Genomic DNA, 18,248 nt, shown 5'->3' on the forward strand with positions numbered 1-18,248 from the left:
GTAATTATTTATATATTCCCTTTTCCTTGAAGTATTCATCATGCAATTTTAAGAAATTTAGAAGTTATTATCGATTGTTTTCACAGAAGGGTTAACAGTAGGAAATTAGGCCTTCTTGTGTTTTGTGGACTGAAATGTTGCTCATAAATAATGTTTGTTGTGCTAAAATATTTCATATATACATACTGATTTTGAGGTTGTAACTGGTGTGGAAAAATCCATGTTTACCTCATTCTGCCTGTCTACCATGGTTGTAAGGTAGATTAATAGAAATGGAAAACATTAAATGGGTGTTAAAATAAGTAGGGTGTTCCTGCCCTTCTTCATTAATTCCCTGTTGATTTAGATAGAGGTTTGATTGCCAGCTAACGTGATACACTGTTGTATAACGCTTTCCTATCATCTCTGCCTGTGTTTAGCATAAATGAAATTGGTAAATTTCCATCTTCGAGACTTATAAGCAGCAAACTATGTATAAGTGTTATACTGGCAGAAACGTTAGCAGAAGCTGAGAAGGAGGGCGGACACTCCTGTTGTGATGTTTGGAAAATGGAAATGCCAAGCTGACAAGGTTCATTCCGCTTTCTCTTCAGATTACTGCTCCCGAGTCAGTTTGCGGGGATGGATTTAAAAAAATATATATTTCTGTGAAGAAGCTTGAAGTCGGCATTCGTGGAAACATATTTGGATCATTTCCTCCACCCACTCCCTCGTTTACCCGCCCACGTACTGGACGCAGCGCGGAGCGCCGAGGTCTCACTGACTCATGGGAAGAACAATGATAGATAGCATGTTTCGTAAGCGTTGCAGACGTGCGTTTGAGCTTCTCTGACTAAAAGTGCATGTTTCGTGAACGTTGCAGACATGCGTTTGAGCTTCTCTGATTAAAAGTGTCATCCTAGTCACCGGAGCGGAGGATGGTATGGGAAGGCTGCTTTTCTCCTCGATAACGTATGCTTGGCAGTGCTTCAGATGACTTCAGTACCCCCTCTCTCTCTCTCTCCCTCTCTTACTCACTGTCTGTTTATCGTCTGTCGAGGGCCGTAATGAACAGCTCTGCGTCGATGCGTCATTTCTTGACCCGTGCACTCGTACGCTGCTGTCTCCAACACAAGAGGAGGGGTTGTTTCCCTCAGGCGCTCCCCGTGGGAATCCTATTTTGACAGTAGCGGTACGTTCCCGTGCCTTTACCGTGCTCGGACGTGTGCAGTGTTTCCCCTCCTTGCTGTCCCAGAATTTCGAACCGAAAGCCCCAGCGAATACTTCTAGCGTTAGGCCACTCCTGTCTCTCCCCCGTCCCCTGGCCCAATCGTGCTGTAAACAATGCCAAGGAGAAATATGATCACTGATGTACTGCGAGTTGAAGCCAGTGCATTCTGCTCCTTTAATTTTGGAGCACAATACGGCGCCTTGTCGTTTGGAAAAGAGAAATGGAAAGCACCTTAAGATCACTTTACGTTTATTTGAGGGGTTTTTAATCGAAAGGGCACGTAACGGCATTAAAATTAATGGATGTGAATTCCTGCCAGATGATCTGTGGAATTAAATGTGATTAACTCAAACTCCTCAGAGCTGTGTTGTTGATAATAAAGGCTAAGGATATGGCGTGGGCTGTAGTGAAGGGCAGCTGGCTGCAGAGAGGCTTGACCAAATAGTGACAGATTGCAAGAGAATAATAGGTTATTTATACCTTTTGAGTTGTTTAATACTAATATAAATTTGTGCACCTTAAGTTTTTTTCTTCTAGGAATCGTATCAAGTTGTCTTTGCATTGTTTTTGCCCTCCTCCCCAAATGTAAATGTCTAGTTGCTTGTTCATACTCTAGTTGACACTGCATGAAAAATATGAGCACTGAACACATCACAGCCGTTTGGTGATGTTGAGTTTGGTTACAAACTGCAAATCGATTCCGCCTGTAGACTACTAGAAGTGATTGAAGGTACTGTGTGTGCCAGGGCTATTCAATTCTAGCTTGTGGTTTCATTCACTTGGATCCCAAATGTGGCTCAGAATTGTGTCCTATCTCCTTTTTACTTTAATGGATTAGGAAGGGATATGTTACCTCTTGTTCATAATCCAGAGCGATTTAAGGCTGTTCAGTACCCACAATGCCCCTGGGCTGCTTTACTGTGAAGTTCTCTTTTTTTTGTTTTTGTTTTAGCTGCTCTTTCCATTCAGGCATTGTTGACTCAACTGATTCTTTTTGAGGTTCTTCTGGTGTCCGTGACTTTGTACAAGAGGTGAGTCATTTAAAAAAGAACTCATTTTCATTTTTTAGGAACAAAGATAAAGGCAGAAAAAAAACATATTATTTTGACCCAGCTTCCTGTGTGGATTTGGTTGGAGCCATTTCCTCCCAAACCACTTGGGCTGGAAATAGAGGTGGTATCAGAAACTGAGAGGCTCTTTTGTATTCTTCGGTCTGCTTAGGATAGCTCCGCCCTCTGTGTCTATGTCATAATGCTGTATGTCCAAAGGGTGCAGCACCAATGTGTGTGTATATAATATAAGCCTTGCGAGTCAGTGTGTTGGCAATGGGTAAAATACCATCTGAACAAATGCGTCGCCTGTCTCTTGATGCTGCAAGCTCAGCAGCCCCCTGCTGGATCAGCAGTTGAAGCCTTGGTGGTTTTGGCAGGGCAGGAAGCAGGCATGAATACAGCTTCTGCATGAATGTTAATTCTTTAATATTCATTAAATAATTCTTTAATATTAATTTGGTAATGTAGCTGTAGAAAACTAGTGCACTATAATGGGTAAGGACCTGGTCTTGTAACTTTAAGGTCACAGGTGCTTAAATACAGGTACTTGCATTGCTTCAGTATATATCCTGCTGTAAAAATGGATGCAATATAAATGCTTTGTAAATCGTGTAAGTCGCTGTAATGTAAATGTGAATCTAAAATGCATTTGGACCAGGATTTTGTTGTTATCTTGTTATGAGGCCTTTTTAAGTGCATTATCTTTTTTTTTATTTTTTATATATATATTTTTTTTTTTCTTACATCCCTTACTATACACACACACATATATATATATATATATATATATATATATATATATATATATATCAATTTGCAGTTAATGGCGTTCAAAGATCAGGGCATTTAATTGTTATTCCTGTGTTGGTGTATAATGTGGTCTAGCTATGTCACTGCTGACCTAGACACTATGTACACAGAGCTGGTTATTCATTTCTGCTCTTTTTTGCTGTCCCATTTTTAAATATTGTTTTTTAATATTGTGCTGCTTGCTTTACCTGATTTTCTGTTGTGTATTTGCATTCTGGGAACTGTAGTTCAGTAGGGGCACTGCATCACATTTTTTATAGGCCAGGAAAGGGATACATTTCGCCAATAAGCAAGCAAAAAAAAATCTCTCCCACCTCATTTTACTTCTCTCTTGACAGAAGTTTAACACTGTGGAAGAGAAAGATACCAAGTCTCACCAAACTCTTGGAAAGAGCTAGAAACCACACAGTGGTAGCTCTTGTTATTATATGGAAAGTTTTCATGGGATATGTTACTTTCTGGAAAAGAAAGGGGAATTCCTTAGAAGATCTATGGTGTGGTCGACACTGAAGACCGGCAAATGCTAGGATTCTTGAAGGATCAGTGTTTCCCCTAAAATGACTAGGCCAGCAGCACCACTGCTGATATTTACAACAATATAATATCTCAAATCATTATTTTTGTGACCACATAAGGGTGCAGTTGTAGGTCCTCAATAAAACATTGATAATGGTGTAACATCCATTGGAATTCAGACCTGGGTCAAATACGTATTTCTTTTGGATTCAGATACTTTTCTGTGCTCTGTTGCTCTGGTGTAATTGAGCCTGCTAAGATGACCAGAAGGCAGGGTTTGCACCTTTTGAGAGTATTTCATTGGTTTCAATACACCAGACAAGATCGGTAATGCGTAGAAAAGTATTTGACTCCAAAACAAATATGTATTTGACCCAGGTCTGTTGGAAATACCTTTTTGATGAATATGATTACTGAAGGAAGAGCTCAGAGGTGCCAGGATAAGTAATTCTACACAAGGTTACTAAATGTACTGCTGCTATTAAAGTATTGGCACCAAACTGAGTTCACTGCAATTCAATAGTTTTTTATAGTATGTTTTAATGTTGAGTTATAGGAAGAGCTAATAGAAGATATAACTAAACATTACTTTAAACTGCAAGAGTATTTTCACATTCATAAAAATAGTTTACTATGGCTTTTATTTTCATAATAAAAAAAAGATTTGTTTGTATTATTACAAAAGCAGTGAGCACTTGGGGGCGTATGTATATGGTGTGAAAATCAGGCCGCCCTATGGACTGCACCACGAGGTCCCCCCTACTGTGGCATTTTAGAAATACCTTTATCACCTGCTTCTTTGTGGTTTAAGGCTAACTGGATATTTTGGCTTTTTCATGAATAAATATGAAAATGTATGCTTGTATCAGGGCTGCGTGCCCACATAGATGACCCTGTAGTCATGAATGCATCACCTCTCAAGACTTTTTGCTACAAATAGAAATTTGAAATTCAATGGGGTCTTGAAAGTGGCAGAATGTCAATTTTCCAGTTAGCATAGACATACAGACTTGAAGAAGAGCAGACTAGAACAGGCAGTGAAGATGGAGCTCAAGTAAGCCTGGAAGAAAAGGCTGTTCTCGGATAATACTGGGTTCTGTTGTGTTCCTTTAGGTTAATGGTGAAGTCCAGCTAATTGCAGTAATTCCCAATTGAGCTAACACATCATTTTGACAGGCAGTCATGCTTCAATGAGAATTCGGTGAGATGGGACATTCAGAAAATGTACTCATGTGAACTAATAATGGCAATCACTGTGTAGGTCTATTATTCAGGCCATTCACGGGACCAAAAACAATTATAAATCTGTAAAAGTGTTTGTAGTTCAAGTGATGAGAATCAGCAGTGTGTTCAGGACAGAATAACCTAATATGTGGCCCATTGTGTGTAACTATTGTAGCCTTTTGATAATTGTTTTCAGATAAAAGAAAAAAAAGACTACTGTTTCCATAAAGATGTGTGTGGTCTTTTTTTAAGCCGTTCACATGGGTGTAGTGCTGCCAAAAATAGCATCAGCTACAGAAGAGACGGACTCTCATAAAGAGTGGGGGGGGGAGGGGGGGGTGTGACACAAAGAAGCGGGAGACTGGCCAAAGTCATCATCAAGTGAAGTTGTAAAACCAAGAGTGGGGTTTTTCACCGATCTAATCGGAGATGAACTTTAAAATCAGGGGAATATTCAGTTGTGTTAGAGCCGATCACGTCATTTAAATTTGTGACTGGCTGCAACCCCCACAATGTTTAGCTTAAAGGTCTGTGGCCGCCCTCCAAAAAATGTTCATCTTCCGAGAAAGCGAGCTGCCGACCGTTGAGCATTTGGGAATAGAGGACGGTTTGCTGAGGCAGCATCGGCTCTTGCTGGTTAAAGAGACAGCAGAAAGCAGCGGGCCGTGCAGATGTTACCTCTGCCGCTAGCCCGCTAGCATCAGGTACGCGTGCAGAGAAAGACCATTAACTCCTGCAGCTGGAGAAACTAGCTCTTGATTATTGTGGTTTTCAGAGCTGCGTTTATAGACCAGCCCAAATCTCAGAATTGGGCAGAATTGTCCGTAATCCCCCATTTCCAGAAAGGAACTGTGTAGTTTGGGATTTTGTAGGCTAAGCGTTTCAAGTTCAATTGTTTTAACTGGACGCCGTTTCTGTAGCAGCTGTGCACGAATAACCGAGTGATTTAGATGTACTGCATAGAAAAGGGCCCCTTTCGTGCATTTTTTACAGATTAAAACATTTGTTTTTGTCAGAAATTGAGGCACAGACAAAAAACAGCAACCTCTATTCGCTCACGAGACTTGCACTTTTGGGAGTAATGAATTCCTTTAAAACTGCACGCAAAATGGTCCCAATAAAGTGCTGAATTTCAGTTCTGGAAAATGTCATTGTACAGCTTGTAGCTTTTTATAAAAGGAGGCATGCCAAAGTTTTCACATGGTTTGAACACACTGCTGCTGCAGAATACATTTGCTCAGGTTGATCAGTGGTAGTGTGTGAGTTTACACAATGTGCATGGGAATTTGAGGTTTGCTTAACCTCATAGACACGTCCAAATTTATGAAAAATCATTCCCAGCACTTGAAACCAGGACAAAATTTCTTTATTGAAAAAGCTGGGTACAGTTCATGAAGTTCATCGTAGGTCATCAAGCTTCTGAAAATGAAAAGGCAAATCAGTGTAAATCTGTTTGTTCAATATTTGCCTTAATATTAGTTAAAGAGCCTGTCATTCATAATGTAAAAGTAAATTATGTGGTGCCTGGTGTATGCAGGGGAACTGAACAACTTTCTTCCTGAAGGCCCAATAGGTATGCTGGCTTTTGTTCCTACCAATTAGTATGGCTTAACTTTTAGAAAACCATTGCATAGGCTAATGCAGGTTTGTATAGACTAATGCTGGTTTGCTCTTACTTCAAGCCAGAGTATAATGTTTGCAGGGTAATGATCATAAATATTGCTTTGAATATGATTGCGCTAATTAAGTCATTAAGATCAGAAGTTTGCCTGAAATGTAGAAACAGTTATGTAGGCCATGTTGTGTACCCCCTGCTTACAACAATATGCCTGACTGAGGGTTTTTAAACTAAACATCCAAAATGTTTATCCTAATGGATGGAAGCAGTTGTAGTGGTGTTCAAAATGTTAATACCCTCACTTGAAATCACCCTGTTTTACCACTTGTACAGTTATATAAGCAACTACACTTTATAAAGTACGCAAAATGCATTTAGTAACATTACATATACAGTATGACTGTGATACATGATTGATTGGCAGTCCACTTTTAATTGTTGATGTCATTTTGGCTTCTAGTTTGAAGATCAGATACCCAAATGTTTTCTTTTCATTATTTTACGTTATTACTTAAGATACAGTGAAGAAGATTGTTCTCCCAGTAATCACAAGATCACAGTACAGATTTTAAGGGATGTCTCATTTGTAAACACCCCCCAGATGACTGCCTTGATATTTTGAGTCATCTGCAATATGATGTTATTGGAAGAAAGCCCTATTTGGAAAGCTTGCAGTTTGAATGAAGATTACAGCTGCAATCTGCTCTACTTAATAAATAAGATTCTTTCCACTGCCTGTATTTGGAGAAATTGTTGAACTACTAAAGCTAATAACTAAACTAAGCATTCAATCCCTGCTCCATCTGTTAACCTAAACCCCCAGCCTGTTTTTCCTACATCTCAGAAAAGCATATATTATTTTTTCAATAATTACTAAAAATATCATTTTCATAATATTTTAAAATTATTTTTTCTGCCCTTTTGTATAATTGCATTTGTATTTTTGCTTGTTTATGTAATTACATGACATTATTATGAACAGATTTTATTCAGTTGTAAATATTTATTAGCTGTTATCATTTGTGGATTCTTTCCTTTCTTTAGAGCTTAAAATATAGTCAATATATATTTTATATATATTATTATTGTTATTTGTTTCTTAATTGTGATCTATTGTGACCACATTATGCATGTCTAAATGATGCATTTCTAATGCTGTACATTATGCTGGCAGATTGAATGAGATGCGTTCAAACTGTTTACATGTCAGGCAGACTGTAGCCCATTTATACAGCTGGATTTCTACTCTTAAGTGGAGTACCTCTCTGAAGGAAAGGTACCACATGTGACTGAAATACTCGACGTTGAGTCGAGCCCCCCCGACCGCATGCTGGCCGACTAGATTTACGTCCTCCAGCGTGCGTGATAGCAAAGCAACCACTGCCACAGGACGTTAATACAAATAAGGAAATGGGGAGGGACGTTCTGACATAGCAGCCTTTATACACGACCAGGCAGTGAACCTCTAAAACGAACCAGATGGCGAGTGTTTGCTTCTCTGGGCTGGGCCTGCCTGATCCCCCTGTCTGCGAACAGGAAGTAGCGTAAGTTGAGACGGCTCCACGACTTTGTCGAGAGTACATGTAGCATTAAAGTGTAACATGCTGTTATTCCTGGGGCCCGGAGTAGCACATTCTCAACTGCGTACACCCCCCCCCCCCCCCCCACACCACCACCCCCACCACATGCTCCTCTTTATGTTCAGTAGCTTCATCAGACTTTTCAGGACTCATTACCTTTGACGTTTCTCATATGTTTCCTAGATGGTAATGGGACCTTTGAATAATTTAACATTCCAGACACGGGGAAGTGTTTGCCTTTCGGTGCAAACCCATAAGCGGGTCGGCTAATGTGCGCCTGATGCTGTGGTGCATTTAATTCGGTGCAGAGTAGCCTCCCCGACCATGAATTTTGACGGACTTGGTTTTCCTGAGCCTGACTGGTTAATAATTCCGGACGCTGACGGAGAAGGGGTGATTGAAAGGGAGCTGTAATGGGACACTAAGCACGTTGGGTTCGATTGTGAGGCATGCATCCTGTCCCTTGGAGAAGGAGGCCTTTATGAAAATTCCCCCTGAAAGGGACTTATTACTATACCAGGTGTACCTTCCAAAGTCAACATGGCACAGGGGGACCTTGAAGACTCTGGAAGGTGCATGTGCACAAAAGTGAAGGAATTTTGTTAAATGCGAAGAAAGTATTGCAGGCAGCTGCGGCAAACATGTTTAAACAGAGTCTGCATTGATTTTGCCTTGATTATATCCCAAAGTAATGCCTGTTGCTGCTTGGGGTCACAGATTTTGCTTGCCTGGTTTCACGGCTTCATAGTTGTAGAAGTCACGTATAATTATGTATAAATTAAGATCTGAAACAGGACACTGGTGATTCAGTTGTGCTGTGTCCTGATTCAGATCTTAATTTAGGCTTCAGATTTGTGTGTGTGTGTATGCGCAGGCATGCATGTGTGTATGTGCATCTTAGTGGATGAAATCAATTATTTTCCTGCAGATCATCTGTATCTTACATTTTGTTTGGCTTTACTTATTCTTGTTTTTCTTGCAGAACTCCTCTACAGTACAAGTACTATATGTATTCCTCAGTTCCATACACATATTAAATATTAAGCCAAAGCACTTTGTGTGTTGTATTTCGTTAACAGTACTTAAATAATAAATTAAGCAAATGTATTTTTTTCATTGTTTGCTCAATATCATAGTGCTACATGACTTTTTCCATTAAAAACCTAACTAGATTGAAATTGTGTCTGAACTGTTGTTCAATTTTCCCATTAAAAATTAGATCCATATTAGCATTTCTAGATGTAGTAAGTACACTTCAGTCTGAACAACTGGCAAGCATAAACAATGGTGGAAACATTATTTTTTATTTCTGACAGTATAATTATTTTCTCCATGGGAATCTGCTGATGAAAACAGTGGGGTGACTAATTATTTGAGTTCTTTAATTATATCATCAGCATTTACTCTTTTTTATCAATGGCTGAAACTTAGCAAAGGGAATGTTTACTATCAACTGAATTGCAATGTCTCCTTTTTTGGCGTGTGTGGGACAGTGGGTGCACTTAAATTCCTCAACAGAGTAGGATTTATGATTTTGCACACATTTCAGCCACACTACGTCCTGAGTCTTTCTCTCTCACAACAGTGGTGATCCAGGATTGTGTGTCCCCAAAATGTCGATCCGGACATGTTTTTGTTTTCTTCTTCCTGCATCTGAAAGCAACGGCTGTTTTTTCCATCTTTCTTTCAGGTCATGGATGAGACCAAAACACAGATCGCGTGGCCATCGAAACTGAAGATAGGCGCCAAATCTAAAAAAGGTACAGTAGGCCTCGTCTGTTTATCTCATCTGGGTTGAGTTGTGTCAGACGTGTGTGCGGCATACTGTATGCGAGCCAGTGCTCACTCCAATGGAGTTCCCCCTGCCTCCTCCCCCCACCTTTCTGTGAAGCTCTGCTAGCTCTCACCTCCGTCTAATGTAATTTAAGGATATTTTCTGTGATTTATCATGCTTTACAGTGTATGAGATCTTACAGAACGCTTGGGGGTCCTTTTCAGAGAGGGAAGCATAATATGAGCAGTACGTCCCTGAAAAGTTAGTGTGCGTTTTGAAAACGGCCCGTGGGGGAAGTGTTGAGCCGACTGTAGCGAGCGTACGACACAAGCTGATTTATCGATCGCGTCCGACCAAGCGCTTTCTGTGTTTCTTTGTGTCGTAGAGCTGCCGACGGTGTCCTGTAAATGCGCAAATGTTTGTGGTTTGTGGCTGGACATGGCTTGGACTTTTTTTGAGAAGAATGTGCTAATGTCATACATGACAACACCTTGCAGATTTTTTTATTTTTTTATTTCATTTTTTCATCAAACACATTCATGCATATATCAATAATATGCTATTTTAATATTTTTTGTAAAGCACTTTGAGGAAAGTGAACAGTGCTTTAAGGAAAGTTCTGGTTCCTATACTTAATTCTGCATTTTGTAAATGTAAAACATTCTTTCCAAAATTTCACAGGCATATAAATAATTCATATGCCCAATTATAACTTTATTTCGCTGTCTGCAGGGCTGTGTTTACTTGGCTTGCGTAAGAATATGAATATAAATATCATCCAAAAAGTGGTCTGTAGACCGTGGAGCTTTAATATAACATTAATTTAAAAAACTCAATTACCTGCTGTGTTTTAGAAGTCCAGAAGATTATCTCCAATGAAGAGAGAAAAGGTTTAACATTGCTGCAATTAAATGGTTAGGATTTAACAAGAGGCAATTGTACCAGTGTTTCCTCCGCATTAATTTAATGTAAAATATACAAAAATCACATTTGGTAAATGTTGAAGGGAGTGATATTATATTTCATTAAATGGCACTCCACCATAAAATCACAATTTGATATAGAGAAGAGAAACTGTATTGTCCTTTAGTGGAAAAAGGTTATTGGCTTTACCGTGTCAATACAGCATTGCAAATTAATAAGTTTTCATGAGAATGTTGATCATTTTTGGAAGAATTGCATACAGATTTGCCACACACTTTCACAGCCTGCTACCTTTTCACTTCAGTCCGCATCGGTTGTTTCTCTGATTCATTCGTTCTTTTTTCAGTAATTTAGTACAGACATTATGAGAATGTCACGGTCAATTTGGTTGCTTTAACTCTGAAGGGAAATCAAAAGAAGTGGTTGCTCGTTTGAAGCAGATAACTTTAAACATGTTTTATGCTCATTTAGCTGCTTTGTACTTTGATCAGAAGTGTAAGGCCCTGGTCCCTTGTTTATATATGTGTCAGGGATGTTGCAGGCATACATTTATCTTGTTATGGAAGGCATGTTTATTTGCCGCCAAAGGCTTTCAATTCTGTGATATAATCTAGGATTTTAATACAGCCCACTAAAAGGCTAAACCCTATACGCATTAAAAATATTCTACTAACTTCCCTGAAGTCCTCAGGAAGAAGTTTGTCTGCTTGACTGCAAATCAAATTAAAATCACCTTTATGACTGTTTTGACCAATATTTTGCTGTGAATTCCTGGTGTGGCTAAAAATCATTTTTAGCATTTCAAACATTGTATTTTCCTTATTGAAACTCTGGAGCCCTGTTTTAAATAAATGTTCTGAACTCCAGGGATGGACTTTCATGGTTGCTAGAGGGAAACCCTGAGGGGTAGGCGTTAAGCTTGTCTTCAAACGTTAGCCTGACCCGAGCTTGCAAGTTCATGATCGTCACAAATACTGCGCGTGTTAGGTTGTCATTGGTGAAGGTCAAAGGTTATTTAAATTCCGGCACGCTATTGTGTGCATTGGCAGGCAGCCCTCCACATTACTTAAACCGAGAAAAATGTTACGTAACGGGTCGCAGTTATCTTGTGACCGCATGCACCAAACATCTCCGCGAATTAAAGATGGAAAACACATGCATTGCTCAGTGGCATGTGGACCCTACTACATACTGTGTAGCTGTTGTAAACCGGGGGGAATTTCTATTTCCTGGTTGGCTGGCTAGCTGGCTGCACAACCTCTGCTCAGTGTTACTAGATGCCTTTGTCAGCTTGACTCCAGGGCTGTTACCACCTAGTTTAAATTAACCTTCGACTACAATTGAATTTATTTACATACCAGCTTGATTAATTCAGACAGATACTGTATGTCACAGAGGTATTACCACTAATAAATGGTTGTACCTCTGAAAAATCATAGGACTGGATTTAATCAACATTTCTCCTTAACATTGACTGTCAATAAAACACATTTGGGTTTTTTTGGGGGGTCTTTTTTTTTTACTTACCCAACCATGAATAAAAGAAATGACACTTTCTTTTGGTTTAAAATGACATTAACCAGTGTTGATTGAATCCAGACCATAATTTCCCATGCTTGGCCTTATATGTTGTATGGTGTGGCTTTTTTGAAAATGTATATCTAAGGAAATTTGCATTTAAAGGAGAACCCTAGTTTGATATTTCTATTTGATTGTGTGGAGGGTTTAAAACCCTTGCCTTTCCATTTGCAACTCCAGTTTTGACATAGAGAGGACCAACAATGGTGTTGTTGGTCCTCTATATTAATGATCAGCTAATGCCAAATATAGCAATTCAAATGACTTTCACTCAAATCTGGCTGATTGAGATTTCTCTTTCTTGTTATTTGTGTTAGACTGCATCAGAAATTCTTTGCTCTGCCCTCTCGTCAGTGCAGAGTGAATCATTTTTATCCCTGTCTGAGTGACAGGAGAATTTTCAGTTTTTTTTCCATTAATGGGCCCCAGTCAAAGAAGTCTTCTAAACGCTTGCCATTAACTGATAACCGTGCCGGTCTGATAAGAGTCGCTCCTTCTCTTTGATTGGGGGGGCATTGATGCAGTGCAGCCGGTGATTCTGGGTGAGCTGTCTGAAAGTTCAAGCCAGCCGGAATATATATCCCGTCACCTACCGCTTTTTAATGTCTCTTAGACAGATTAGCCTGGAGCCTCACATGGCATCAGATACCTCAGGAGAGGTCTTCTTGTCAAAATGTTAGAAGAAGAAGAAGCTAAATTTGAATTTCCCGTTTAGAACAGCGGGCTACAGCGGAGCACCTCAGTTCAGTGACCCGCACTGTGGTCAAACTGTGGGCGGGAGCTCCTCTGTGCAATGCATTATGGGCCGTGGTGTCATCCCGGGAGACTTCCCTGCCACATGGGCCCAATGCAAAATGGCTGCCCAGCTCAGGTGATGGACGGTTGAGAGAAAATAAGCGAGGGGTACCCTGTGTCAGTCCGTGCTTTCATGAATTAAGAGCCAGCATTGCTCTGGTGGGATGCACAGGCTGAGAAAATTGGGCATTCCAAACTGATAGGTAAGTACAGAAGGGGATGAACGGTTCTTTGATAAATGGAAAAGGGTAAACATTGACTTGTTCTGTATTTTATGCATTCGTTCATTGTGATCCCAGTGAAATTATTTGCCCTCGTCTGGGGCTCAGAATCTCCCAGAATGCATTCCATTCTCTAGCACTGTCCAAGGTGTTGCGGCATAGCTGTGGGAGTTCTTGTCTTTTCCTGCTGTCCGATCTGTGTATCTGTTTAATTCATTTGACTTTGAGCCCAATCTCATCGGATCTGTACAGATCTCCAGCTGTCCTGGCAAGCAATAACAAACCTTTTCAGAGCTTCCCTCCAGCGAATGCATTGATTTACCGGCATTCAGATGAATGGGTGCAAAATGGCCCAAGACGGCCTTAAAGAGAGGCTATTGTGCTCTGTGCACACTCTGTCAATACTGTCGTCTTCGACAATGAAGATAACCTCAGTGAAGAGAACCTCTATGTTTTTGTTTTCTGTTTATTGTATTTATGTATAAATATCCAATCACACTATTGGGGGGTATTGTCAAAGATTAATTTTATTGTGTTCATTAATGAGGGAGCCAACCTGTATTTTCCCAAAGTTATAGGAAACTGATTTGCAATTTAAGTCTTATAAATCTTTGTTAGTCTGGATGAGGTAACCATAAACAGCGTTGTGTTTGAATTTTTTTGTTCATTATACGACAGCTGTCCTTTTCGTCAGTGGCTTTGTCGAAGTTCAAAGATGGCGTGTGAAGTTTGCAGCAGCGCTGATGCTTTGTAATGCTTTGTTAATGGTTGCTGTTCAGACCGATCAATCGCTTTACTAGAAGCCAGCTATCCCTTGCAGATATTCTTGGCTGTGAAATAAATTGCGTGGATTTCCCAGCATGAAATCGCAAAACAGCTAATAAAATGTTTTGGCAGGGGTGAAATTTAAAATGTTTGGATGTTTTTTTTCTCTTAATGAACATTGACAGTATACAAAAGAATGGAGTTCTCCCTGCAGAAAAAATGTCAATACTGCCTCACTGACAGAATGTATTTCCTGTTGCCTATTGCAAGTGTGTGGCTTTCTCATTATGTATTTGAACTGTCAAAGATCCCATCCTCCTGTAGGAAATGCGTGCCATTTTAAGTCTGCCATCAATAGAACTTCCTGAAAATTCACAAATTTTGATTTGGCACTTTATGTTGCAATGGTCCACCACTATTTCTGCTGAAATTTAAATGCAAGCTCTGTTGTAGATTTAGTTAAGTATAAAATGTACAAATGAATGCAAACCATTTTGACAGAATCTTAATGATCTGAAAGCTTAATTCAAAATTTTACAGTGTGACCTAATATATATAATACTTTTTATTTGGTGCTTTTAGTAAACGTGAGGATGTCTTCAGTATACTCACACTGAAACTGATGTCACCTGAAGCTACAGTCTGCAGCTTTGCTCGTTAAGAACTACATGCACGAACGCAGTGGGCTGATCACATTTCACTTCATTGGCTTCAATTTGGCTTTGTTTTGGAAAAGTGTAGCTCATACCGTGCGCTCGCTGTGATGTTGATAATGGGGAAATAGGCAGAAGATGAAAGGCAACGTGCTCTTTTGTGAAATTATGCTGTTATCAATGATTTTTATATCAATTGCAAATGCACTAACTTAAAGCCTAAAATAGACACTGAAAAAGGAAACCGATGAAAAATACTAATTCAGCTGTGTTTCATAGTGGATAATGAGTGTCATGTTATTTTTCAATATGATTGCTTACTTTTTGTCTGTGCTGTTGCTGTTATGACACAAAGGTCACATGACACAAAGAGAATCTGTCTCTTATAAATTGCTATGTTCACTGACCAGGTCCATCACCATGGCAATTCTGGTCATTTTTACAATGCCACACTTTGCATCTGCTCTTTTTTCCATTGTCGTTTCATTGTCATGGCAGCGAAAACATTTGAATTCAAGTCAAATCTGAGGTCATCCCTTTCGGACTGAGTCATGTATGTATAATACTCATAGGAAAAGCCTTGCAGGGGATTTGAGTCATACAGTGGTGGTATACATTGTGTGACCTTTTCTATGATTCAGTTTTGAAGTTTCAGCCAGGTAGCATAACATAATGCAGTGCTTTTCATGCTGGAGTTTGTGCATCAGATGTGTGTCAGGTGCTGCAGGGGTAGAGATGAGGACAGAGAGCTCGACTACTCCTGGTGTAATTTGTTTTAGCACTGAAATTTCTGGATCGGAATTGAACTTAATTGTCAGAAATATAGATGACAGTATGAATCAGTAATGTGATGGCTTTAACTGAAAGCAGTATTAGTAGGATTTTGAGAAGGTAGTGTCTTAAAATTAGATGTATAGCAAGGCTGCACATAGCTTTATAGCATAACTCAAAGGTTGTGGGATCGAATCCCAGCCGGTGTGCTGCCATTGTGCCCATGGGGAAGGTACTTAATCTGAATCGCTTAAAATAATTTCTAGCTGTAAAAATGTATCAAATGTTCTAAAAGGAAATGCATTGGAGTTGCTCCGGGTAAAAGTGTCTGCTAAATGCCTGTAATGTAGTTCTTCTGACCAACACCAGTGAAGTACTGTGTTTACTGGCATGCAGTTTCCACTTCATCCCCTAAAATGGCAGTACATTTGACTTTTAACCCCGGTACAGGCCTTTTTCAATATAAACCGGCTGACATTTTGTCCCCATTAATTCCCCAGCGCTCCTCGCCAGCCCAATTTGGGGCCGTCGGTAAATCTTTCCCCCCTCGCCCCCCCGCTGCGTAATTTACGGGCAGACGAGCGCGGAGGCTCTCGCTGGTGTCTTCGCTCCCGGCGAAGCGAGCGCTGGCGACGGCAGCTGTGGAAACACGGGCCGCACAGCACCGCGGCGGCGGCCTCGTCTCCCGCCCCCTCCCCGACGCGGCAGCTGTGTGTGCCCGCGTCGCCATGGAGACCTGCTAGGCAGCTGTACCGCGCTGGCCGGTATGCGCTCCAGTCAGAGCCCACCCGTCCCCCCCACCCCCCAAGAAGGGGAATTTAAGGTCCCTTTCTTTTGTTGCAGCTCTTGCGTTCTGTCAGCGCACAAATATATATTTTATTTTTCCCGCACGGTGGCCTCGGACTCCGGTTCCCAAGGGCATAAATTTGCTTCGCGCTGCGTCGCCGCGCGCAACGCCGGCTCCTGGCCGTGTCGCGGGGAAAAAAAACGAGCCCGTCTCCATGGCAACAGACGTGCTGCTACTCGGATTGTGCAAACTGCAACAGCTGCAAGCGCCGCTCGAGACCCCCAGGATGAAGAGATGGAAAGTGTCTCAATATCCTGCACAAGCACCCATTAACCTCCCCCCCCCCAGAAATTCAACAGCCCTCTAATGATCATTTGAATATTTTACTCTAACATCCATTTCTTCCCATTGAAGCACAATCAGAGTGTGTCTCTGGTGGTGACCAAAATGGCAATAGCAATAGTCTTGTTATGCAAATGCAATGTGGGCTTTAGTAGGATTAAAATTAAATGAATGCATCCGATTGCTCATTCGGACAGACGGACCTGCGGGGCATTTTGGGAAATCCAGCTCATTCAGAACTTCCTGAAGCCTCCTGATTGGGAGTTCTGCCTTGGCACTCCGTGTCAACTATGAGATGGGCTGCTCTTGAACAGAGCCATTAAGAAACGCCCGACCCCTCAGCCACGTGAAATAGCCATGACCCAGTACTGGAATATCAACATGTGATGCTGGCCACGGACGGCAATGGTTCAGTACACCTATCTTGAGAAGGTGATTGAGTGGGCTTAATGGATGAGTGAGCATTGTTTTACTCTTGGCTTCACAGGGAGGAATAGTACCATACATAAATCCATACACCCCCTTAGCCACACATAAATCCATACACCCTGTTAGCCAGAAGTGCTTGAATAACAACATGGCAAATCTTTCTTTTTTTCCAAGGAAAATTACCGTCGTGTCTGCTTCCAAACATTCCTTGAAGATGCCTTTGTTTTGACCATCCCGTAATCTTGAATTTGTATGCTACCTGTGTTATTGTGCTGGGAAAGACAACGCATATAAAAGTTCCGTACAACTCAATGAAGGCAGAATTCTATGTAATGACATGTAATTAAAGAGATCATTTAGTTTCACTTTTCCTTAAACGTGAAACAAAACGGTTTTAATTTGTGCGAGTTAGCCTGGCGTCGGAGCTTTATTTGTGTGGCTCAGGCTGTGGCATTTACGGGAACGCGACGGCTATAAACATTGCGGGGCTCCCTGGAGGAATCCTGTTTATATAGACAGCCACGGGAAGCCTGTCTGTTCTCTTTTAAAGATACATGCCGCGTGTTAATCAATCTCACTTTAACGTCAGCGAGAGAAGATGGTATCTGCCTGCAGATTCTGCATCACCACCCCCCAAAGACCCGTGTTTGTCCCCAAACTTTATGAAGAACTTCAGCATCGTATGTCTGTTCATGACTGTGCAACGATTTGAAGTATGCAGTGGGAAAACAGATTAGTTTCCTGCTTTGTGTAGCACGCAGCCAGAATGTGGCCTGAAGTTGCAAAGCAACGGGATTAATTGAGGGTGAAATTAAGCGTAGTTTCGCCCGATAGCCACGTTTCTTTTCTGTTTCTTTGCTTTTCTGAGGTCCAGTGTTTGCTCAAGATGTGCTGTACCGTGTGAGCAGAGAACGCTTTCCAGTGTTCGTGACACCACAGTGTTTTTGAAGGCTGTTGTACATCTGTAGAGTTATGAGCAGTAGTTCAAGCCAAAGCTGTGTGTTGTGGGTCTTTGGGCCTCTAATGCATTCTCAGTCCAGGCACATTGATCATTTGAAATAATGAGTCAAATCAAGTCACGGAATTTTGTGCAGAGATTTGGGTTGCCAATTTTCAGACAAGTTTCAAACGGTGCATTGAATGCATTTTTTTCCCATTTCAAATGCTGTAAAATTTTGTTTGCCATACTCTTTATTGAT

At 40.8% G+C, this 18,248-nt stretch overlaps 1 protein-coding gene across 1 annotated transcript in view; it reads left to right on the forward strand.

Moving 5' to 3' along the window:
- The window catches only part of LOC135246642 (protein bicaudal C homolog 1-like), a 70,231-nt gene that overhangs the window by 25,007 nt on the left and 26,976 nt on the right, over positions 1-18,248 (forward strand). The window contains exon 3 of the mRNA XM_064320000.1: positions 9,701-9,770. Coding sequence (XP_064176070.1) covers positions 9,701-9,770 — 70 coding nt within the window. The remainder of the gene's footprint in view (positions 1-9,700; positions 9,771-18,248) is intronic.

This window comes from Anguilla rostrata, chromosome 2 (genome assembly GCF_018555375.3).
Source record: "Anguilla rostrata isolate EN2019 chromosome 2, ASM1855537v3, whole genome shotgun sequence".
Classification (NCBI taxonomy): Eukaryota; Metazoa; Chordata; class Actinopteri; order Anguilliformes; family Anguillidae; genus Anguilla; species Anguilla rostrata.